Consider the following 25,076-nt stretch of genomic DNA (forward strand, 5'->3'; position numbering starts at 1 on the left):
CCCCAGCTGATGTGGCTCAGTTGGTTGGGTGTCGTCCTGTGTACCCAACGGTTGCTGGTTCAATTCCTGGTCAGGGCACATGCCGGGGTTGCGGGCTCCACCCCTAGTGCAAGAGGCAGCTGATGGATGCTTCACTCTTGCATCAAGTTTCTTTCTCTCTAAAAATCAATAACAAATATTTTTTTAAAAAGCTTAACTGAGTAATGCTTGACACTTGGTTTCTGATTGTTGCCCATTTATATGTGACTTAAAGATGCCTCTCATGTCACTCCACTTAGGAAACCCAGAGAGCATTAGGTTTCACTTGTATGACCATACATTACCACCCTGACATAGCGAATAAAAAATAACTTGTTAATTACTCAGGGCAGTGCAGAATGGCTTATTCTTGCACCACTAACCAGGTTCCCTATACATTACTAGAGACTAATGAAATTGTTTGAAATCAATATGCGATACCACTGGACACAACAGAATATTCAAGGTCAGTTTCGCAGACAGTCTGTTACTTTATTGCACAGATTTCACTTGAAGAACAGAATGCACCATCAATGTTTGGAGAGTCTGGGGTCTCAGATACTGATTCACTGTCAGTGTTTACACCCGTAAAGCCAAATTCAACAGTACAATTTATGTTAAACAATAATCACTTCAAGATGGGTAACAAAATGAAAACAGAGAAAGGGAAAAATAGCTTTTAAAATGTGTTAAGTTGAAGTACATGCACGTGTAGGACTAAAAACTACATCACACAAACTAGAAATCAAAAACATTTTGTGGAACGCCAGTTAGAGTTATACTCACTTGTGCTGTTATTTACCATATAATGAAAGTCTATTTGGTTCATTTCCTTCATACTGAATTGAGAATTTCAGGAAAACCGTGGTTATAAAAATGATCAATCTTGAAAAAATATGTACAGAGAAATGTAAAATCACAAACTAAAAAAAAAAAAAATCCCCACCCCTTGCCCTCAACTTACAAAAGGGAAACTTTCCCATGGAGGGAAGGTCCCAGGACTCCCCTCCCTCTCCCACCCCATGTCCCCAATACTGTATTTTCTAGCTTATGGCTAAGTGACCTCGGGGTCGCAGAGGAGGGGGGACAGAGAGGCATCTTTACGAGGCTCCCACTGTCCCCTGTAACAACAGTTCGAAAAGTGTCCTTTCTCTCTCTCCCCCGTACCCAACTCAGCAATGTTTGCAAGGTACTTAAAACTTAAGGAGGAGAGAGAGAAAATATAGATGCGTGTATAACTTTTAAGGACAACAAAGGAACGCCCAAGAGCTAACAGCGGGCCGAATCATGAGGAAAACGTGTGGGCATTCATGATCTGCGCTAAAGGCTTATTTCAAGGCAACAAAACGGGCAGGAGGGTTACAAACACACAGCGTCAGGCAGGACGCTCTCCAGGCCCCGGGCTGCGCGGCCGGCGGAGCAGCGGCCCCGACGCCAGGAGCCCCGCGCCCCGCCCGCCGCGCGCTCACACGTGGGCGCTCTTGGCGTGGGTGGGCGAGCTGGAGCCCGACGAGTAGTAGAAGCGGTTTTCGCCGAAGGCCTGCGCGTCCCCGGCGCAGCAGAGGATGACGCAGCCGCCCACCAGGCAGAGCACGGCGCCGATCCAGCCCGCGTACAGCGAGTAGCCGAAGCTCACGATGGTGGTCTCCTGGTGCGCGCACACGGGGAACCAGATGGTGGCCACGATGGCGCAGAGCGCTGCGGAGACACGGACAAGGCTGTGAGTGGGCGGCCCGCCCCACGCACACGCCCCTCGGCCCCGCCCAGCTGCCGAGAGCTCCGCGCGGCCTGCGGCCCAGCCCGGCCTGAGGCTTGGCGTCTGTAGAACGAGCGGATCAGAATGTGTCAACCTGCTAGGTCCCTCCTTTTCCTACAGAGAACTCCAATGTAAAAAGCTAGCAATAAATTCCTTACATGCAAAAAATACGCATTTGGATTTCCTTATACATACTGACTGTATCTATCGCTAGTTATGATGCTATCATTACACTTACCTAATTGTATTACAAATACCTCCTTACGCGTCTGTTCTCTATTCCGAGTTCGGAGTTCCTTGACGGCAGGGACCGTATCTTAGTTTCGTAAGGAAGGCGCTTAGCTCAGTCTGAAGCACACAGCAGGTGCCCCGTGTGTACCCGTGGCATGACCCAACGAGCTGAGTTATTCGGAAGTGAGAAACAAGACAGTGCCCGCTTCAGTTTTCCCCTCTGTTTTTTCAATTTAGTCCATTCACATTGCGAAGACCTAAAAAGGCTATGAAAATGCTTTTACTGTAGTGAAGGATCGCTAGACACCAGGGGAGTACCAGCTAGGGGCCTGTGTTTGTGTTACGCTGTTCACAATCACAAACATCTCAACACACAAATGAACCGTCCTTGGAGCAAAAGAGTTTCCCCATTCAAGGATTTTATGGTAATGATATCTGTTGTGATAGATCACAACGGTAGAAATGGATGGTTTTGCACCAACCAGTCTAACTTTCAGATTTGGTTTAGATTTTTAAAGAATAAAATAAGAAATCACCTCTATCTCTTTTCATTTTCCTCTCCTCCTAAACAAAGTAGCAAAACAAGGGCAGACAGGAGTCTATAAAGACTTAAAAAATTTTTAAACCTCTAGACCAGCACTGTCAAATAGGACAGCCGCATGCTACGTGGGCTACTGACCATTTCTCGTGAAGCTAGTGAGGCTGAAAACGAAAATTCTGCATTTCAATTCATTTAAATTTAAATGACCACATGTGGCTAGTAGCTACTGTACTGAACAACACAGCTCCAGACAAAGTAACTCCATAACTTCCTTTGTTATCATCTAATTTTTCACAAGTACAAGCAGGACAGAAATTTTAGTTAAAGCTTTAAGTTGGAATGGTTTATGAAAGTTGACAGATCAAAAGAATAATAGTAATAATCAGGCTGCCAATGGTTAGCCAGAAAGCCTTCAATAAATTCAAGACAGACATTGCAATGTTTGCTACCTGGGGTACCCCGTCACTTTCAACTCAGCAAGCTCCTTCTGATTTCTCCTCATTCTGAGTGATTTTCTAGCTTCCCTTTATACCCACAGAGAAGAAATATAAGTTTTCTTTAACATAAGCACTCAAATTTAACAGCCCCGCACATTAGTTCTCAACTGAAGAAAAGATTTAAGTCTTACCCATTTTCAAAGACCTTTTAAACTATCTCATTTCCTTTTGTGTAGCTTGTAACATAGGTTTTTGTTGACAACAGATTAAGTTCCACCCCCCCAAGCTGGGTTTAGATATACCTAAATAGATGCGATTCGTATCCTCATAAAGTATGGATCCCAAGTAGAAGTCAAAGGAAGAAAGTAAATTTGGGTTTGAATTGCTCAAATTGGTTCTCTAACAGCCTAAATTCACTCCATTAATTGTGAACTATTCACATATATAAGGAGTTTATATAGACTATCTAAAAAGCTAAAATCTATCCATATACTAATGAATGCATTTTTCCTATAGAGTGAGAGCAATCATGCCAACTTTTGTAATATTTTTGTGTAAGACACCATGAGAAGACGTATTTTCCTTCTGTGACTAGAATGTTCTCAAGAAAACCAGCATTAATCAAATCTTCCCTTTCCAGCCCAGGACTTTAAACACCTGAGATACAGGGAAAAGTCTTTTTCTGTCTCTTCCTCTGGCCACAATTCTAAATCTGACACTCTTGGAGAACTGCTTGGCTACTGTCATAGTCATATTTTCAGTGAAGCACAGAGAAAAGCCTTTTTCTTTATCAGGACAAAGGACAGAATCTTCTAGAGTGTTTCAGCCAGAGAGAACTGCTCTAGTCTTTGTATCAATACACAATCCAGCTACAGAGCCCTAGGCCCCAAAAGTAAGAATTCATCTGCTATGGGCAAAAACAGCAAACACCCAAGCTTGATTAGAGGGAAAAGGTAGGGAGTGTAAAGCTGAATTCCACAGGAAAAAACAATTTGAATCCCAAACAACTGATGTGGCTCAATCCAACCAGTATTTCCTATAAAGTTAACTGGGTTTCCAAACAGCTATGGTTAAATTAACTTTTATATTCTTTTGATTCTTTATATTTAAACATACCACACACACACACATAAGCATTCCCCACATTTCATGTAAACCTCACTTAACTTTCAGATTTGGTTTAGATTTTATAGAATAAGATTAGAAATTACCTTTAATTTAATTCTTCCTAAGCAAACTAATAAAACAAGGTAATTTTCATATAGGAAAGAATCAGGCTCAATAAATATTCCAAAAGTAAGTATCAATCTTGACTTTGAGTGTTTAAGAGATTTTGTTATATTTTATTCCAACATAATTAACTTAAAAAAGATAAAATTTTAAAAATGTCTAAACATTTAAATGATGAATCTATAGGACTGGATGAGTGAATGGCTGAATGGATGGACAGAGAGACAGATGAATGAGAGGTGGTCTCATTTCAAGTCTACTTTCCACTTTGTACACCAAAACTGACTTCCCAAATCATTATACCTTACTCATGATTTACCTCATTAAAGATTGCCTGCCTTTACTTATATGCATATATGCACAACCCAAGGGTATGGACAATGGTGCGGAGAGGGACTGGGGCGGGGGGTAGGGCGAGGTGGAATGGGTCATTGGGGAGAAAAAGGGACATCTGTAATATTTTGAACCACAAAAAAAAAATTTTTTTAAATAAAATAAAATCAATAAAAAAATATTTTTAAAAAAGATTGTCTTCTTTTATAATCCAAGCAAAACAAGGCAAATGAGCACCGGCAGGCTCTTTATTTCCTAGCAGATAAATGAACTCTGGGTGGAATTCCTGTGGCTCTCAAAGATGAACCACATCAAAACCACTAAAAGATGACAGACTGCCACACAACATGAAAGGAAATGAAAGGTTCACTGGAAACAGTGACCTTCCATTGAACTCACAATGAAGAATGTTTACAAACTAAAACAAGAGAATTTACTCAATTTCAGCAGTGGTTTGAAGGGAAAGGGGGATATGTTTTAATTGATAAAGTTAAAAATCCAAGTCAAACCATTACTCAACTAAAAGATGTGAACCAACAGAACTGGCAATAATTTTTAACTCTCTTAAAAACATATAAGACCTGCTAGATTTATTTGTATTTGGAGAGAGGGGAGAGGGGGGAAAAGAGAGGGGAAAAAAGAGAGAGAAAAAGAGAGAGAGGGAGGGAAATTGTAACAGTCTTGATTATTAAAGAAAAAATTTTTAAATGATTTTCTTAAAAAGTCACAGTTACTTATAAGGTAAAGAAAATTGAAAAAATATAAAGAGAATTTTCATTGCTTTTCTTTTATGTCAACAGAATTTGTTTTTAAATTAAGTCTCTAAAAACAGGACAGGGGAGTTTTAACACTGATTTTTTTATCTGTTTCTCTTTTCTACCTTCAGGAAATGCAATAGTTAACTGCGCAAGGGGGAAAAAACCTGCCATTTGTGGGGGGAGTAAAAAGTGAAAATTGGGGATATTCTTATTTTCAAAAACAAAAGGAGAGCAGGGAGAAGAAAACTTCCTTATGTAGACATAAATTCTTTTGGACTTGGTCCTCTACAAGTAAAATTCCTTGCTCTTCATTGAATAAAATTGTTTGCCTCTCTTGATAAGTTTCAAATAATGTGATACAGTGGTGCTCTTTAATTGATAGAACGCAACCTTATTAAAAGTTAGCCGTGATTTTGATGTAGCCAAACACAGAAAATATTTGAAAAGGCCATTTTAGAGCAATGAAATGTAAGTGTAATTTTTAATCCCTTTAGGAATTAGATGACAAATAAATGTAATGAAGTTAAACAAACTTGGTACATGTGTGTTTGGAGGTAACAACTTAGAGAGACACACAGTAGACAGACAAAGAGGCCCAGAAAGACAGAAGAACACCAGCCCCTGATGTTTCTTCCTTCCTCCATGAACACCTCTGTTCTTGGGCTTTGTCACTTTCTGTATGAAACACTGGAAGACTGAAAGCACCATTTCTAACACAGAGCAGTATTTTCACTAATATCACTTAAATTAATCTGACTTATATTTGTAATACTGGAAAAAATCTTCCTTGATATTATATCTGAGATTTGCTTCCAAAACATCTGGGGAATGGAAGAAAAGGGGAAGTACATCGATGAAGCAGGTTGGCCGTGGTTGATCATTACTGAGAATGAGTTTGGGTTCACAAAGGTTTATTAGACTATTCTTCCTACTTTGTGGAAGTTTGAAATTTTCCATAATAAAAACTTTTCTAAATCCCCCTCCATTTAATATTTCACAATGTATGATTGAACACTGTCTTCTATAATCCATACTATTATTACATAGGATCTAAATAGCAACCAGCTTCAGCTTTACACAAAGATGCCAGTTAAGTCAAGGCAACAAGAAAGAGATTTCTAACAAACTCTTGGTTGGAGTCATATTTATTAGTTGTTTCCTTATCATTTGAATCTAGAAAAACAATTGCTTTTCTTTTTTCCATTTATCATTCTCTAAATTTTGACTTAAGAAAGCATAGATGTCAAAGGACATATTCCTCTTATATAGACTTTTATGAATATCTAATTTTTACAACAATCATCAAGTCAATGGAATATTTGAGTACATTATTTTCCTGGCCTGCTTTCAGCATTTTCCCCCCTTTATTTCTATTCAACACATCATTATCTCTTTTTTCCTATAACCTTTTTAAAAAGTCACTTTCATGGTTATTTGTTAAATTTTTTTTTTAATCACAGAATTTAGAGACAGGAGAGATTTCATAAAGCAGTGAATTCCTCCAATTTTACTGATAAGGTCATTTTAAGCCACAACCATACTAAGATGCTACATCCTTTCCATTACCCAGATGGAATTTGATTTAGATTAGGGATTTATTTGTATAAAGCTAATGAGCTTGGAGGGAGACTTTTTCTAACAATTCTCTTAAGACCCCACAATTAAGGGCAACACCCAGGAATTCCAATTCCAGTAAGAATCTGATTCAGTGTGCATGACAAGCTCAATTTGTCCCACATTTACACACACCATTTATCTACAATTTCATTACTAACCTGTAAGTTCCAAGTTAAAACAACTTTTCTCCAAGACAAATAGGATTCCTGGGACCATATTTTTATAAAGAAGGAGAGAAGATGAAAGGATCCCATTAAGAAGGAAAATACATTTTCTTTCCTTCCATTCCTACCCTATCTCCCCAGGAAACCCCCAAATCAAGTGCTCTCTAACTTATAGTGAGATGAGCATTAGACTGAATCAGAACTGAGCTTGAGCGTTTGCAGTTGGGTAGCTTAATATGGCTTTTTATAATGGGATAAGCAAAAATGCTCCAGCTACTGATCCCTACACTCTGGTCTCTACAAAGTAAACAAAGGAACTATTTCTGTTAGACCAGGATGAGACCTAGTGTTTCCAGAAACAGTTCATGGTCTCTCCTTACCAGTCCCGAGAGTACCCTGCAGAAGTTAGACATGACTGAAAGAATACCCAATTGCCCCGTGGGTTAGCTCTCTAGTTCCTCTAACCAACAACAGCAATAACAATAGCAACCATTTGTTGAGCATATACTATGTGCCAACACTCTGCTAAAGAACTTGCACATGTCTGGATGGAGATAATTATGCTAAGTGAAATAAGCCAGTCAGAGAGAGACAAATACCACATGATCTAACTTATACGTAGAATCTGATGAACAACATAGAAACAGAGGCACGGATACATGGAACAGACTGACAGCTGTCAGAGGGGAGGGGATTTGGCAGGCTGGATGAAAAAAGATGAAGGGATTAAGCAAAAAATATGTATGTATATATATTAACCATAGATACAGACAACAGAAGGAAAGGGGGCAGGGGTAGGTAGAGGTGGGCAAAGGGGACATAAACGGGGGCAAAGAGACTTTGCTTTGGGTGATGGGCGCAGAAGGTAGTGTGCAGATATTGTTTTGTTGAGCTATACACTTGAAACTGGTATGGTTCTGTGAATCTCTGTCACCCCAATAAATTCAATTTAAAAACGCTTGCATATGTCATTTCACTATTCTTAACTAACCTCAGAAGAAGGCATTGCTGTCCCCATTTTATACAAAGGCTCAGAGATCCTAAGTAACTGCCCCAGCGCACACAGCTGGAAAATGGGAAGTCCGAGATTGAGTGCAGTTGGTCTGACTCCTAATAAGATAAAGCAGAGGCGCCTCCTGCCTCGGCAGGCGCTTGTGAAAAACCACAGATTAGCTTCGCCTCAGATCCGTTGTGATCTGAGGAGCCCGCTGCTCCTGAGCTGCTCCTCTGGCTTTCGAAGCCCAGCAGCATCAGCTCCCGCTCCTTCCCCCGCAGCGGGACCCAAATCCTCACTTCATTCAACTTAGACTGCCGAGGAGACAAAGCTGTCCTACAACAGGCATGATGTTTTACGCTTTTGGAAAAATAATTGAAGACCTTCAGGGGCAGGAAGAACTGATTTTAACTGACAGTGCTTAGAGTGTCCATACCAAGATTAACGTTGACACTGTTTCCAGTTCCTCCTGGTCCCCTTTGGTCAGCGGCCACACCTCAGCTGGTGGACCAAGGGTGACCCCTAGGACCCAGCACTGGCTTCTCCCCGCAGGAAGGGCAACCCAAGCCAATCCAGAGCCACACAAAGGGAGCCTTCACTGTCCCCTGCTCCTCCCACCCTCTGCCAAGAGGGAAAACAAGGCACTTGGGCTTCATGGGGAGAAGACCTAGAGGAGACCAGCAGGTGCCACACTTGAGACAATGAGCTTTACATTTCCAGAGCTAGCTTGTTCCAGTCAAAACAACATCCAACCCAAAGGCAAGTGGCCACCCCCTGAGAAATAAATGTGGTCGGGGCAATCAAAGAGGAAGCAGGTAACACTGGACATGCAAGGCTACAAGAGGGCAAGGAGTGGCCCTCTCTCCAGTCCTTCCAGAAAAAGGTGCAGCCTCCCTGAGGTTCAGATGGCTCAACACCCCCCCATCCTTTCACTCAGCAGCAAACAGACTGAGGAACTCACATCACTACCCAACCTCACCTCACCTTCCTTTCTACAGTTCTATCTACATCCACCAACCCATTTGAAAACAGTAAAGAAAAGCTTTATTTAATTCAGCCAGGAAGTTTCAAAAACTGGTTGTTATTTTTTCAAATAACCCTCCTTTTTCAACTGGATGATTCAGTTATTTTCAGGGGTTTTTAAAAATACCAATGTGTGGCCCTGGCCGGTTTGGCTCAGTGGTTAGAGCATCGGCCTGTGGACTGAAGGCTCCCGGGTTGGATTCCAGCCAAGGGCACGCACCTCGGTTGCAGGCTCGATCCCTGGCCCTGGTTGGGGTTTGTGTGGGAGGCAACCAGTTGATGTATCTCTCTCACATCGATATCTCTCTCTCTCTCTCTCTCTCTCCTTTCCACTCTCTCTGAAAAGCAATAGAAAAAAATATCCTCAGATGAGGATTAAAAATACTAATCTGTGTATATGTGCTTTGCTTTTATGTCTTTATTTTCCACAGTGTTTGAGTTTGGCCTGGGGAGGGGGGAATATATTCCCTTACTTGTGGATATTCTGCGACATTCATACGGAAGGCCAGAATTTCTAAAGATGAACCCCTAACACAATGGACCCATCTTTGGCTTAGGATCCCCAGAGCCAAGAGAGAGCCTTCTGGAGCTTCTGTGAGAATATGAAGAAAGTCACAGACACAGGCAAATGTCTAGGATGAGAAGGTTTCTTCTAGATTCTACAAACCAGTTTACTTGTCCAACTTTCTGTGGTCTACTGTTGGAGAGGGAATTCAGATACAAAGATCTGACGATCAGAAAGTTCCCCCGTCAGTTAGACGAAGCAGTTGATGCTGATTGTGTCTTTAATGTGTCACTCCTACAAAAATTCTCTGTGGCTGGAACCAAAATGTCCATACTCAGATTCTTCTTGGGAAATCACAGTGGTATTCTGGTCTTTCACTCCTGTTAACACGCACACACACACATACACACACACACACGAGCCCCTCCTCTGGGTTCTCTATGGCTTCACAAGCCCCTGAAAACCTCCATCCCTTTGCCATCCTGCAAAATGGTGTCCCCACCTCTCATGTCCCTTCGCCTCACCGGTGTCACTATGGGTGACCATCACTAAGTAGCAATGATCCACACAGAACTATGATCTCTTATTTTCATGCCCATGGCCTGATACCATGGGAATTCTTGTCCCAAGAGAACTTGACTTTGTATCTAACCCATATGCACGCCAGCTACTCCTCAATGATGTATCGGTGCACTTTACAAGAGTTCTCAAAATTCATGTCTTCCATTAGGATTTAGAATGTGTTAATTAAATTAGCATTCAAGAAAAAATAGAAATGAAATCACTAAAGAGAATGGAGCTAGAAAGACCCTCCCTAGGTGGCTAAATCAAGCCCTCTGTGTGAGGGAGTAGCCAGAAAAACTGACCAAGCACATGCCATTTCCTGGTCGAGAACTGTCCCTCCCTCCAGTCCATGACCCGACCACTTTCTCTCCAACTCATTGCTGGGGTCCTCTGCTCTGGAAACGCCTCTGATCTGGCTGAAGTGCTTTCCTATGTGTGTGCAGCTTTTTAATATGAGCACATACTACACTCTATCAAGATGTCCAAGTGCTCTCAAAGCAGAGACTGACATTTCTTCCAATATCCCCAGTGTCTACTGTGGGGCCTGACACTCAGCAGGTGCACAATGAATACTTATGGAATAAAAGATTGAATTACTACCTAATGATCTACCACCCTCGACATCTTACTTTTCTATTGCCTTCCTCTTTCTCTGTTCTTCTTTATACATGAACAGAAGTTCTCAATCCTAACTACACATAAAAGTCTGGGAAGCTTTCATAAAATATCTTTGTCTGGCTTTATACCCAGAAATTCTGACTCAATTCACCTGCTGTGGGACTTGGGCACAAGTGTTTTCAAAAAGGAATTCCGTGGTGAAGTCTAAGTGAAGAGCCACTGTGTAACTCTTTTCTGTGCTTCTGGACTCTCCCTTGGGTATTTCCTACCCTCAAAATCCTTTCTTGCCTTTTGTTTGTTAATTTATGTTCATGTTCAGTGACCTCCCCCAACCCCACAGATATGACTCATCCCTCTGTGCAACCGCCCATGACACATAAAGGGATACACATTGTGCAGGGTCTATTCCAAGAGGACTCATCAGGACTCGAACAGGATGAAGCAACAGCAAGATGTGGCATTCGTCACGTTTTCTCAGAGTTGGGTGCCATGTAGAAAGCTGTCTTACCCAGGAGAATGAGCAGAACGCCAGCCAGCTGGGCTCGCCTGTACTTGGCCACGCCGGGCTCGTGGCCCATGCGGATGCAGGGGAGGACCGTCAGCAGCAGGAGAATGGCCGGCAGGCCCAGGACTGAGGCTGCGATCATCAGGGCCCGGCAGGCCTGCACGTAGCCTGGAAGCAGGAGCAGACAGGGTGGGTTAGACCGAGGGCCCCTTGGGTCCTGCACCCTGCCTCACCGGAATTCAGTACCACTTGCCTTCCTCTCTCTTGCCCATTCCAGGACTTAGAAGGTGTTAAATGTTATCCATGATCACTTCACATGTTCAAATTTTAAAGTGACCAAAAAAAAAAAAAAAGGGAGGTTGAGGGCTGGAGAGGCTGAATGGGGATCCCTGGTTTAGACACTTATCCAAGCTTCCAGGTTGAAGGACCCAAGAGTCCAATTATCATATCACCTTGTGAAAGATTCAGAATAAAACTCAAATCTTCCAAGAAGTCTTCTGTGATGGATGGACTATTGGTTCCAGTTGTTGATACATTCTACCTGTGCGACCTTGAGAAAGTTACTGAACTTTCCTCATCTATAGAGTAAAAATAATAATAGTACCTACATCTCTCTAATAGACTTCAACTAAGATTAAATTAATTCATGCAGTGCTTAGAACAGTGCTTAGCACATGCTAAGTACTCTAAAAAGGTTAGCTGTGATTAATTGGTGTTATTACTCCATTAGCATCACTTTAAAGGCATTCCTCCAGCCTCAGCGATTCCTAGAGGGCAGACACCTGGAGTTAACAGTGCCCACAACAGATGATGTAAAACATACAATTATAAATGAAGGAACACCGGAGTTGAAAAACAAGAGAGGAGCAAAACTACCAGAATTTTATACTGTCAAATAAAATGTCAGGTAGCAACTTTATTAAGAAACAGACTACAATATATGCAATATTTATGTAAAATAAGTCTGACAAGATACTGGGAGAAGCTGACAAACTTAAATATATTGTTTCTCCTTAAAACACTCTCCCTCCTCAAGGGGGAAAAAAAGTTGTATTTATTACTCTCTTTTTGGCTCCGAGCGAATTAGAACTAGTGGCATGGCCTCAGGGAGGCAGGGTTAATGACAAAGTCAAAAAATGAGCCCCAACTTCTGTCTCACATGCCAGGAGCCTCATACCAAATCTGGCCAGCCTGCCCCATGCACCAGGACGGGTTGCCACACAGTCTCTTAGCAGGACATGCCCTGCCAGAATTCAGACCCCACAAGGGTTCATTGCCCATCCCAGCTTCTTCAGAATTAAAGGTAACCAATCAATCAAGTATCTATTGACTTGAACATCCCCAGAAGACCCACAGGAAGTCTGAGGCAGAACCTCTGACCGAAGCCCTATGCCCCTCCAGCTTGTAGGAGAGCCAGGGCTGACACAATGGGGACAGTCAAACTGTTCAGAAACTGAGGTTCTGAAATTTATGACGCAGGCTGTCCACATGCTAGGTGTCAAGGCCATGTCTGAAAATCAAAGATGGGAGACTGAGATCTGTCCCTGTATCCACCCAAAGTGCAAGGGACAGGGAGAGTAGGAAGGACAAGGCCCTCCCTAAAATGCACTCCCCTCTGTCAGATGGTCCCTGTTCTTTGAAAATAAACCACTCAGCGCTGAACGCTTAGTAAACATAATTTCAGGAAAAGGAAGCAGAGAATAATTTTGTGCTTCAAAGGTTCCTACAGATATCTTGCCCCGCTTTTAACAAAAAAATTATAGCTACCTTTTACGGAGCACCTCCTACATCAAAAGAGTTTTACATTTCTTATCTCATTTAATCCCCAAAACAACCCTGACAGACAGGGGATTGGTTTGATTTTAATTTTTAAAAGAAGACAACAGATTCATAGAGGTTAGAAACCTGTTCAGATCACCCAGATTGTGAGCACGGGATCGAGGCTGACCGAGGTCTACCAACACCAGCACGAAGCGAAGCTGGGTGCACACCTGGGTTCCCAGGAGCTCAGTGATTCTAAAGGTTCCAACGGAGAGACCAGCGGATGCAGGCCTGACACACGTGCGTGCGAGCGGCAATGCTGGTTCCAGAGGAGGGTGCAAGGGAAGTAGGACGCCGCTTATACCTTCAGGAATTCCCAGTGCAGTAGGACAAGGGGACTTAGGAACAAGAGCAAAAACCAAGTCGAACTGTCGATCTGCGCCTCGATGGGGGGCACCAGCGCCAGAGCGCAGAGCAGCGAGGAGGAGGCGGGCGGGCGGGTTCTTAAGGGGAGGCTTAAAGCGGCATCAGAAAGGCTCATCCGAGAGGGGGGGAAACCCAGAAGGACGGCTCCCAGACTGGCAGCCTCGGGGCGCGAGCTACTTCGCTCGTTAAGGAAACTGGGACAAGCCTTATGCCTTAAATGCGCACGACCGCGCACAGGCCAGCGGGACGTAAGGCCCGTGTACCGCTCCTGGCCAGCGCTGATATACCTGCCGGCAGCACAGAGAACCCCAGCAGAAAACCCGGGGGGCACCTGCGACCTCGCCAATCGCCCAACTGGCTCGAGGTGTTAAACCTGAGTCGGAGCTGCTGGCCCAGACGCTGCCAACCGGGCAGCAAATGAAGATGGGGCCCCGGGCGGCTCCGGGGAGGTGGAAGCCGGTCGCTCCCTCCTCGCGCCGCTCCGAGGCACAGCGGGCCTGGAGGGGGCGCCCGCGGGCCGCGCGCCTTCGCCGGGAGGGGGGCAGCCCCGCAGGGGCGCGCGCTCCCACCCACCGCCCCGAGCGGCGCGGAGCAGACGGACGCCCCCACGGCGGGGCACGCGTGGGGGAAGAAGACGGGCTCCGGGCCCGCGGGAACGGGCCTGGGGAAGCTAGGTGGGCTCTAACTTGCCAGGATGCGTCGCCCGTCCCAAGTCCCACGAGGGCAGGGGAAGGCGCAGGGACGCTCGCCTCTCTCTGCACCGCGCCTCCGAGGATGGAATCTAACGGGAAGGCAGGGCCCCTGCGGGAGGCGGCCAGGGAACAAGGCCTTCTGCTCAGTGCCAGCGGAGCACGGGGCGGGTGAGGAGCCGGTAACGAACACGGGCTGAGTTCCTACTAAGTGCCTAAGGCTCAGGTCATTAACTTCTCGGGGTGACTCGGCCAGTGGCCACCACGATCTTTCCAAATTCCAGAAAAGAGGGCTGAGGCCCAGAGGGGTTCAGTTCGCCTCCGCCTCATTCGCCTACAAGGTGGGACTCGAGGTGTCAACGACGGCCAGCGGGCTTCGAGCCCTCGGCGCGTTTCGTCCAGTTCCCCCTCGCAGCCGCCCGAGGGGAGGGGAGGGGCAGCGCCTGCGAGCGGGGTGCTTACCCGGCAGAATGAGAATGTCCACCAGCGGCTTGCAGTGGTACAGCCCCGTGGCCATGACGCAGTCGGCCCACAGCCCCTTGGAGCCCAGCTCGTCCAGCTTGCGGCACGTCGGGATGGTGTAGCCGCAAGTCACCACCCAGTCGTTGGTGGAGGTGGTGACGATGATGCCGATCCAACCCACGAAGCTCGTCACGAAGCCCACTACCTGCAGGCACGTGGCCACCATGGTCGCCGTCCTGGTGTCCTCGAGCCTCGCGGCTCACCAGCTGTGCCCGGGCGCCGGGCTGGACGGCGCCTACCCCGGTCCTGCCTGCCCCGCGCGCCCGAGCCGCTGGCGGACGAGGGCCCGTTGCCCGGCGCCGGAGGCGGCGTGGGGACCCGAGAGGCGGCGAGCGCAGCTCCGAAGGCGCGACGAGCGCACGGCCGGGAGCGCACGGCGGGGACTAAACGCGCGCGGCGCAGGGACAGAGGCGCGGCTGGGCAGCGCGCCCCCGCCCCCTCTTTAAACCCCGTAGCCCGCCGGCGAGCGCCAATCGGCGATGGCCCTGGGTCAAGCCGGCCAATCGCGGGGCGGGGTCCGGCGCGGGGTGGGGGGCGCGGGGCGAGGGGGGGCGGTGAGCGCACCGCGCGGCCCGCGGGCGTCTGCGGCCGGGGTTGGAAGGTGAAGTGAGTAATTCTATCCAGGTCCGCGGTGTGCCGAGCGCCCAGGCGCGGGTTCTGCTCCGCTGGGGATCATTCCTCTCGCTGCCCCTCCCGTCTCTGCCCCCGGCCTCCCCCGCGCTGCCCGGCCGCGCGGCCCCCTCCCGGCGGAGAGGGGGGGTGCTCCCAGGGCGCCCGCTTCGGTTCCCCCGCTGGATTGTGACTGATGAGCTGGGAACTGCCCTAAGGGACAGACGCAAAGCATGATACCATAGTTAGGAGTAGAAAGAAAACGGTACTTTCTCAGTCAAAAAGCCTCAGAGGCGGCCATGGCCATCCTGGTGATAAGAGCGACTCCCATGTGTGCAGCGGTGCCATGCCCTGTGTGCATGCATTCGTATTTATGGGCTGTCTCGTAAAATATCTCGTTAAATAATTCTCCTAAAAACCCTCGGTGGTGGGAATAATTGTTGACCCATAATGCGCATGAAGAGTCAGCAGGAGAGAGGTTAAGCTGCCCACTTGGCACAGCAGGAAGGGGTGGACTCCAAGGGCCCGTTTCCCACCCACCCTCCCACTAACCGTCCCTGGGAACCTGTCCTGATCACCACTTCCTGAGAATTCCTAAAGGGTTCGCATGTCCCTTATTTGACACATTAAAAGCTAAGCTGACTGCTCTGGGCTCACTGTAAACGTTAATATCTGCATTAACGGAGTGTACAGCCTGGACCAGAGTGCTCTACAAATGCGGGTGTTATCATCATCAACACGAATCCGCCTTCTCGCCAGTAATTCAAATGGGACCCATTATATGTCTTGTAGAGAAGACCTCCTTAGGCTACATTTATATTAAAGTTTTAACTCCCTTTGGAACAAATCCCTTATCTTATTATGTCTCTCTTTCACCAATCATGAGATTTAAAGACGTGAAGGATTTCGTCAAGCACAAAAACTTCCTACCCAGCACTCTAAACTATGGGTCCTAAATCACAGATACTGAGCTTTCCCATAGCTATCCCTAATGCTGGGGGTCAGGGCAAATCACCATATCTTCTAGGGAAGACTGGCCTGGAGGAGACCCCAGAGAAATCAAGTGCACAAAAAGAAAAGGCTCTATAATAGATGACAGAGTGTCAAATACAAGGGCCGCCATGATCACTAGGGAGAGCGCAGGGGTCAAGAAGGAGGACCAGGGTGCCTGAGTTCAAACCCTGGCTCCTCCACTAAACTAGCTGTGGGACCAAGTTACTTCACCTTTCTGGGCCTCAATTTTCTCAGTTGTAAAATGAGGGTTAATATAGTGCCTGCCTCATAGGTTCTTGGTTATGTGAGTTAATATCCATATAGAGCTTACCACAATGTCTGGCACAAAGTAAGTGCTTAGAAAAGCTGGGCTAGTGTTATTATAATATGATGACTCAGAACTCTTGCTTTTGCTGTGTTCTTCCTGCATTCATACAAGTTTGACTGTGGAAACTATTTTATAGGAATATATCTCTTTTATTAGTGAGCCATTCATGGTGTTTGGGAGTATTTCATCACCAGGGTCTATTGACCTGGATGTTTTCAGATATTTCCTTACAACATAAATGTATATATATGGCTTTTGCCCAGCCAGCATGACTCAGTGGTTGAACTTCCACCCATGAACCAGGAGCTCACGATTTGATTCCACATCAGGGCACATGCCTGCGTTGCAGGCTCCATCCCAAGTAGGGGGCGTGCAGGAGGCAGCTGATCAATGGCTCCCTCTCATCACTGATGTTTCTCTCTCCCTCTCCCTTCCTCTCTCTGAAATCAATAAAAACATATTTTTTAAAAAAGAAAGAAAAAACAGCTTTTGTATTAAGTACAACACAAAATATAAAACCCAAGCAACACCATTCCATTGAAAGAGCAGTTATAAAATCTGCACTCTTGTAACTCCATTAGCATTTTATATTCTAATGATAAAAATTCAACCAATAAAAATTCAACAATGCCCAGATCACCCACAGGTCACACACACAGAGGCATTTGTGAAGCCATATTTTAGAACTCAAGTGCTCAGTGGTAGAAGGAGTTGTCTGTCACACGGTTAAGATCTTGGAATGGAAACCCCTGAGTTCATATTCTGACTTCATCACTTAGACTATCCCTTAACCTTTGCGACTCTCAGGTTCTTCATCTATAAAGTGGGAATAGCAGATGCTCCTAAATGATTACTGTGAGAATTAAGTGAGATAACATATAAAAAGTACATAGCACAGTACCGGCACTGATGGACACTAAAAATATTTAGCTACAGTTAATATTATTCATAAGCAATATAGAGCAGTTGGAAATATATGTTGCCTTTGATAGAGACTAAAGCAAAAATAACTATCAATAATTATCTATTAATGGGAGAGAAACCATAAAATGAATATCTAAATGATCCCAGCACAGATATACAAATGGCCACTCAAAGGAGGCCAGCAAAGCATAACCTTTTCAATGAATTAGCCGTAAGGAGAGAGAGAGTATGTCCACTGAAGAGTAAGCGGGGCATCCAGGGAAGCACAGGGACCTGGGAGCCAGCAGCAGGCAGAGGCCATGAGAAGCCTCTGCTATCCTCAGGAATCGGTATGGTGGCCCAGACTCCAAGGATGTGGTGCCTTTGGCAAGGCTCCCTGTATAGCAGGGAAGTCCCTCAAGCTATCCTAACTGAGAGACTTTCCCTAAAATCACCCACATTCCTTGGCTGTAACTCTACTTCCCAAGCCCTCCTTGTGATTAGAATCTCACTTCCCACACAGTATAACTTAACAAACTGACATCCCAGGTCTACCACCGTCCCAGACGCCCTGTTAATTGTGAGAGTCAGTCTCTCAGGGTCCAGTCATCCCAGGTAAGTGTAAACAGTGAGTCCCCAGACCTTTCAGAAACAAGGTCTTTCCAGGCATTTTCTCTCAGAAAACTTTGCTATGCCACGTCTTCACATTTCTACAGCATATAACAGGACTAGTAAGATACACCTGAGACACAATTCCAGGTCTTCCAACCTTAGGTGCATATGAAAAAGTGGACCTAAGTCTTTCCATATGAAAAATGTAAGCGTCTTTCCTATGGCTTGAGCATAAATTCCTTAATCTTACTCTTTATTTGAAGATCTCTAAAGCGGAGAATTAGAGAGCCAGTTAATGCCCTTAACTTAACCAAGATGTGTACTAAACAAAGGAAAAGGCCTGGTTAAATGTTCTACCATTTACCTAAAAATTATCTAAAAATGGTCAATCAGACTAATGTGTGATTCACGTCGTGCGGGCAAATGCGTTTGCTGGCAAGCGCGACAAGCCCACGTTAAAAGCAAAGCTTGGGCCGAAGGAGTGGGCTCACAGTGACTACTCGTGGTTGTCTTTTGTCATTGCACGGTTGGTAAGGCATTTTCTGTGTAAAAGAAACAAGATTAATGGCAACTTCCCACATTCCAAATGTGCAATTATTAGACCCAAATAAAGTGTACACTTCTCTGTGAAAACTTTCTTCCTGTATTAAAAAAAGATGCATCTCTTTAGGAAACCACACATATGAAAAGAGGGGACACATATGAAATTACTTAGGTGAAATTATTCATGTAAAAATAAAGTACTTTTAATAAGACCCCCCCCATTGGAAGGATAAATTCCTCTGGTGAATTTTAATATTGGATAATACAAAAATTCCACATACACACACATTTTTTAGAAATATTGTAGTACAATATTGTAAACAAATGTATCCAACACAGATCTAAAAAATGAAAGTCTTGGGGGTTTGTCTGTTTTGCCGACCACTGAAACCCTAGTGTGACACAGTGCCCAGCAAGCATAGAGGCACTTGACGCACGTCCGTTCAATGGAGCTGAGTTGAAGGAGGGGGGGGGAGAGAGAGAGAGAGATTGAACTTGCAAGCCTCCAAGTTTCACTGGGATGCTGTCTCAGTTGGGGCTGCAGTAACAGAATACCACAGATTGGGTGGTTTATAGACAACAGAAACTTATTTCTCACAGTTTCGGAGGCTGAAAGTCCAAGGCCAAGGCCCCAACTGGCAGGTTCTGTGTCTGGCGAGAGCCCTCCTCCTGGATCGTAGGCAGCAACTTCTTTCTGTGTCCTTACGTGGTGGAAGGACAAGGGAGTTCTCTGGAGTCTCTTTCTAAGGGTACTAATCCCATTCATGAGGGTTCCATCCTCAAGACCCAATCACCTCCCAAAGGCCCCACCTCCAGACACCATCACACTGAAGATTAGGTTTCAACATAGGAATTTGGGAGGAGACACAAATATTCAGTTCATAGCAGATGGGAGTCTGAAGACAAAGGGCAGAATACATCAGGAGGTGGGGGGTTAGAACTGGTCTTGGGGTGACAAAGAGACAAAATAAAGGTCCTCTGTGGTCTCAGGTACCCCCCTGCTGTCCTTGGGACAGTGGTGCTGTCTCCAATAGAAGGGATGCGTGGTGCTCAGGTCTCACGCAGAGAAGTCTGATCGCCTGGGAAGCTGGCCTCAGTCACAGAATCTCCATCAAGAGAAGAGCAGCAGCGCCTTTACAAACGACTTCTATCTCAAATTTCAAATTCAGCCACTAGGGGGTGGGGAGAATTGCCTTTTTGGGGTCCCATTTCTTGGCTTTCATGGTGCAATTATAATACCATTCCTCTAGAAGCCATTTTATTCCAAATTTCCCCTCCTTCAACTTGGAGCTGAAGTAAAATGTAAACCTTGTACCTGGAGTCCTTTCCAGAATACTTTCTCTCTTCTGCCTTCAAATAGCCAAGTCTATGTATCGGTTTCAGAATACACTGGGTGATATCATGTCTAATTCAACCTATGAGGTCATACTTTCTGAAGAACTGTAAAAGTCCTTATTTTTAGCTTAAACTGGAGATCACATTTTCTAAAAATATAATATTAATGAAGTATGTATGTACTGTAAGGAAAAATAAGAAAATTTACTAGAAAGCCACACCATTAAATTCTCTTAGAAATTAAGAGCAGCTATTTCCATTCAGCTACCTAGAACATCAAAATACAGAGCAATTTGTCCAACTTTAAGTCTTTTACTGAAAATGTAAATTATAAAGTGATCGAAACTATCATATGTCCTCTTGTTATTCATTCAATACAAAATATAAAATCATAAATTATGTTATTAACACTATACTGCTAGATTAGAAAATGGCTTGAAGAGAAGCCTATGTCTCAATCGAACCAATTATTTTCTTTTGTTTGTTTGTTGGTTTGTTTCTACCTTATGAAATGATCCTGAATGGGAACATTCTTGGACACCAACATCCAAGGGAGATATTAGAGCAGGTGATTAGGGCACTGGGTTGAAATCCTGGCTCCATTACTTACTAGTTGTGTTACCTTGGGCAAGTTATTTGACCTTTTTCTTCAGTAACTCTGTCTAGTAACTAATATTCTATTTTCTGCCAGTAAAATATTAAATATTAAATGATATTAAATGATAGTAATTATTTCATAATAGCTATGTGAATTGAATGCATTGCTATATGCAAAATGCTTGGACAAGTGCCTAACACATAGTGAGTACTCAAAAAATATCAGCTTTTATACCAAAAAATCATTAATCAGTTGGTTGTAAACCTGTTTGAAACCAACATCATCTTATCCTTCCTGCTACACAGCAATGAAATTCAAGACATTTTGTAATCTGGTACCAGATGAACAAGGATTTGAAAGAAAAGCAAATGGTTATCTCTTCTCTAACTACAGGATAAGGTATTTCTAGCCACTCCCCTGTTTTTGCCATTAAGATTTAACAACTAGATACAATTCGTTTTTAATTTCACTGATACTATTTTTGCAGAAATTTGCTTGGCCACTGGAGGGCTCTCACAGCCTCTTATTAATGCTATGTAAAAATGATTTGCTAAAAATTACACAAATAATGAACCTTACAAAATACCAATAGTACAACTTATGCACTCCTTTTCTAAAGTAATCAGCAATACACAGCAAAATAATTTAAAATAGGTATATTCTTTTATCCAGCTTCTAAAAGCCTAAGAAAACATTATTAAAGTGTTCAAATTTTTCAATTTACATTTCGATTAAGTATTCAATTAAGTAGATGATACGTTATAAAAGATGAGTTTCAAAATGCAAATTGCTAAATTTTATTTCAAAAGATCTGTACAGTTGGAGACTGGTTTTTAAATATATATAAGCATATTTGGAAAATATTCACTGAAATGTTAATAAGCAGTTCCTTTGAGTAATGAGATTGAGGCTTTTTCTCTCTTTTGTTCTTTAGTCATTTTCCAATTTTCCATAATGAACATGAGTTAATTTTAGAATTTAAAATTTTTTAATTTTTTTTTAATTTAAAATTTTTTTCATATTTTAAAATATTTTATTATAAGTGTCTCTAAAGAGTACTCGTGCCCCTATATACTGTATGGCCATCCTGATGATTACATCACCATCTCATTGGCAGTCCTCTGCACCTTCAACATAGTTCCAACCCTTTAGGATACAAGATCACTCCGGCCTTCTGTGACCCAGCTCTCACGGCAACCCTCCCCTCCACTGTGCGGCCCCCTCATGTCCACAGCAGTCATAATGAACTTCTCGGTAGCTCCTCGTAGGAAAATGCCTCACTCTTTCATTCCCTATGCTTTCCGTCTGCCCTTCATCCTGCAGGAAATGACTATCTCCACCCAGCAACCTCCCAGTCACCCAAAATTAATTACCTAAGAAGCTCCCATGACAGGACTTTCCTGTATCTTCCTATGAAGTTCTGAAGAGTTCCCATGGTGTCCCGGGCATGCTTTTCTCAAACCATGAATTACCCATATTGTACTGTTTAGTTTCTCATGTAACTGTGAGAATTGTTTTCTCGGAAAGCATGTTGCATTCGCTGCTAGCCTCCAGCCTGTCTCCTCATGCTGTTCCTTCCACCGGTGCTTCCGAGGCAGCCACAGCTCTCCCCTCCCGCCCCCCGCCTCTCCAGGTTCTGTCCAGGTGTCATTTGGGACAGAAACACTCCTCCCCCTCCAAGTTGAGCTCGGTGGACTCCTCCTGTTCCCCTCGCCCTCTGTGAAGAACGAAGCCACACGGCTTTGAAATAATCTGTTCAGGTGTCTAGGAGTTTTCAACAACAGAAGCCGGGCCTGACATTCTGGTAGGTCCAGTTTCTAGCAGGGTCAGTGTCAGGCCAGGGCAAACAGTAATCATTGTTCTTGGAGCTGAACACCTTCCCTTGAAGCTTGCCAAACTAAAGTTCTAGCTTGAATGTCTAAGTCTCTGGGCCTGGTCTGGTACAGAGCCCATAGGCCCTGGACACGGTGCAGCTGGAGAGGGAGCCGCCCCCCACTCTTGGAGCAAGGCATGTTGGTGGGAACCTGGTGCTAAAGCATTCCGAGAAGATCCGCGGGGGGTGGGGTAGCTGTGGAGCAGCTCCCTCACTGCCCTCTACTGAAAGTCAGCCCTCCACGCAAAGATTAAAAGAAATTTAAAAATTAAAATTAAAAGAATTTTTTTAAAACGAGAAAACTAAGAAAAAAAGGAAAATGAACAAAATTGACCAAATTTTATTTAAATTGACTAAGAAAAATAAGACTCAAATTCTAAAATCAGAATAAAAATAGGTATATTTCTACCTATTGTAGAGAAATAAAGAGAGCTTTAAGAAAATACTATAAGCAATTATATGCCATTAGGTTAGATAACTTTGATGAAAAATTCTTTAAAACACAGAATCTATCAAAAGCAATTTAGGAAGAAAATCTGAATAAACCTATAACTAGTAAGGAGATTACATCAATAATCAAAAACCTCCCAACAAAAAAAAGCCTAGGACCAGATGGCTTCACTGGTTAGTTCTACCAAACACTTAAGGAATAATTAACACCCATCTTTCTCAAACTCTTCCAATAATCAAAGCAAAGAGAATACTTCCTAACTCATTCTATGAGGTCAGGATTATCCTAATACCAAGACCAAAGACACGACAAAACTACAGACTAATATTCCTTATGACTATTGGTGCAAAAAACCTCAACAAAAACCTAACAAACCGAATTCAACAGCATATTATGCAATATATAAATGTTATATGTCAAATATATTTCAATTAAACAATAACATCTGACAAAATTCAATACCCTTTAATTGTAAAAACACTCCTTCAGCATGATAAATAGGTCACATATGGAAAACCCATAGTTGATATCAATGGTGAAAATTTGAAAGCTTTCCCTCTAAGAACAGAACAAAAGAAGAATGTCCACTTTCACCACTTCTATACAACATAGTATTAGCTCGAGCAATCAGGCAAAATGAAATGAAAAGCATTCAAGTTGAAATGAACTAAAATGATCTGTTTGCAGATGATGTGATCCTATAAATACAGAAAACCTTAAAGATTCCACACACACTAAAAAGAAACTGGTAGAGCTAATAAATGAATTCAGCAAATTTCCAGGACACAAAATCAACACGCAAAAATCAACTGCATTTGCTACATACTAGCAATGAACAATCCAAAATGGGAATTAAGAAAACAATTCCATTCACAATACATCTAACAAACAATAAATACTTAAGAATAAATCTGACCAGAAGAAAGATTTGTACAGGAAAAACTACAGAACACTGCTGAAAGAAATTTAAAAAGACGTAAGTAGGCCTCTCATGCTCATAGATTGGAAAGCAATATTGTTAAGATGACAATTCTAGCCCTGACCTGCGTGGCTCTGTTGGTTGGAGCATTGTCCCGTGAACCAGAGCAGTCTTGGGTTTGATTACTGGTCAGGACACACACCCAAGTTGTGGGTTGACACCCAATCAGGGTGAGTGCAGGAGGCAGCCGATCAATGTTTTTCTTTCTCTCCCTCTCCCCTCCTGTCTCTCTAGAATCAATAAAAGTTTATCCTTGGGTGAGGATTTAAAAAAGGAAAAAAGAAAATTCTACACAAAGTGATCCACAGATTCAGCGCAATCCTTATCAGAATCCCACCGGTATCTTTGTAAAAGTAGAAAAACCCATACTAAAATTTATACGGACTCTCAAGAAACCCTCAAATAGCCAAAACAATATTTTAAAAGAACAAATTTGGAAGACTCACATTTCATTTCAAAATATTACAAAGCTACCATAGTCAAAATAGTGTGGTACTGGCATAAGGACAGATATCTAGATCAGTGGGATAAGCAGCCCAGAAAGCAGTCAGACAAAAGGAAAAATATTTCACAATTCCACTTATAGAGGCATCTAGAATAGGCAAATTCAGGGACAGAAAACAAAATAAAAACTATCAAAAGCTGGGGGGGGGGGGGGGGGGGGCGGGTAAAGGTGAATAGGGAACTTATTTCAGATAATGAAAAAGTTCTGGAAATTGTGGTGATAGTTACAACACATTGTGAATGTACTTACTGCCACTGAATTATAGTTATTTTGCCACCGGGGTGGGGGGGGACTGGAGGGTCTGGGAACCAGGCTTTAAGATGGCCCCCAATGATCCCAAGGATCCCTGCCTCCTGGTGTTCACACACTTGTGTAAACCCCTCCAATCGAGTCCAGGCCGGACTTAATGACACTTCTAAGTAGGATAGGATGAAAGAGTATGTAGCTCAACAGTCTCGGTCATCAGACTGTGGCATCACTTTCTCTCCTCGGTATCCCTCACTTGGGGGAAGCCACCCACTGTTATGAAGAGCTCCTCGGACAGGTCCATACAGTGAGGAGCGAAGCCTGTCAATAGCCACGTGTGAGCTTAGAAGCAGATCCCCGGCGCCTGGCTCTCAGGTGACTTCGGCTCCAGGTAACATTGTGACGCGCT

At 43.9% G+C, this 25,076-nt stretch overlaps 1 protein-coding gene across 1 annotated transcript; it reads right to left on the reverse strand.

Annotated features, from left to right (window-relative positions):
- Positions 1-485: 485 nt before the first annotated feature.
- CLDN11 (claudin 11) lies at positions 486-14,924 on the reverse strand. Its single transcript, XM_016202977.2, has 3 exons — positions 14,633-14,924; positions 11,298-11,462; positions 486-1,716 (listed from the first exon to the last, which is right to left on the reverse strand). Exons 1-3 carry the CDS (start codon positions 14,856-14,858, stop codon positions 1,484-1,486), a joined length of 624 nt encoding a protein of 207 aa, XP_016058463.2. The 5' UTR covers positions 14,859-14,924; the 3' UTR covers positions 486-1,483.
- Between the last annotated feature and the right edge of the window lie 10,152 nt (positions 14,925-25,076).

The sequence above is a fragment of the Miniopterus natalensis genome, chromosome 6 (assembly GCF_054644295.1).
Source record: "Miniopterus natalensis isolate mMinNat1 chromosome 6, mMinNat1.hap1, whole genome shotgun sequence".
Taxonomy (NCBI): Eukaryota; Metazoa; Chordata; class Mammalia; order Chiroptera; family Miniopteridae; genus Miniopterus; species Miniopterus natalensis.

Excerpts from the sequence above, each read along its gene's own strand:
- CLDN11 (XM_016202977.2), bottom strand. The coding sequence starts at position 14,858 with ATGGTGGCCACGTGCCTGCAGGTAGTGGGCTTCGTGACGAGCTTCGTG. Across the intron at positions 11,463-14,632 it reads GGACATTCTCATTCTGCCGG|GCTACGTGCAGGCCTGCCGG; the intron begins GTAAGCACCCCG and ends TCCTGCTTCCAG. Across the intron at positions 1,717-11,297 it reads CGTTCTGCTCATTCTCCTGG|CGCTCTGCGCCATCGTGGCC; the intron begins GTAAGACAGCTT and ends GTGTCTCCGCAG.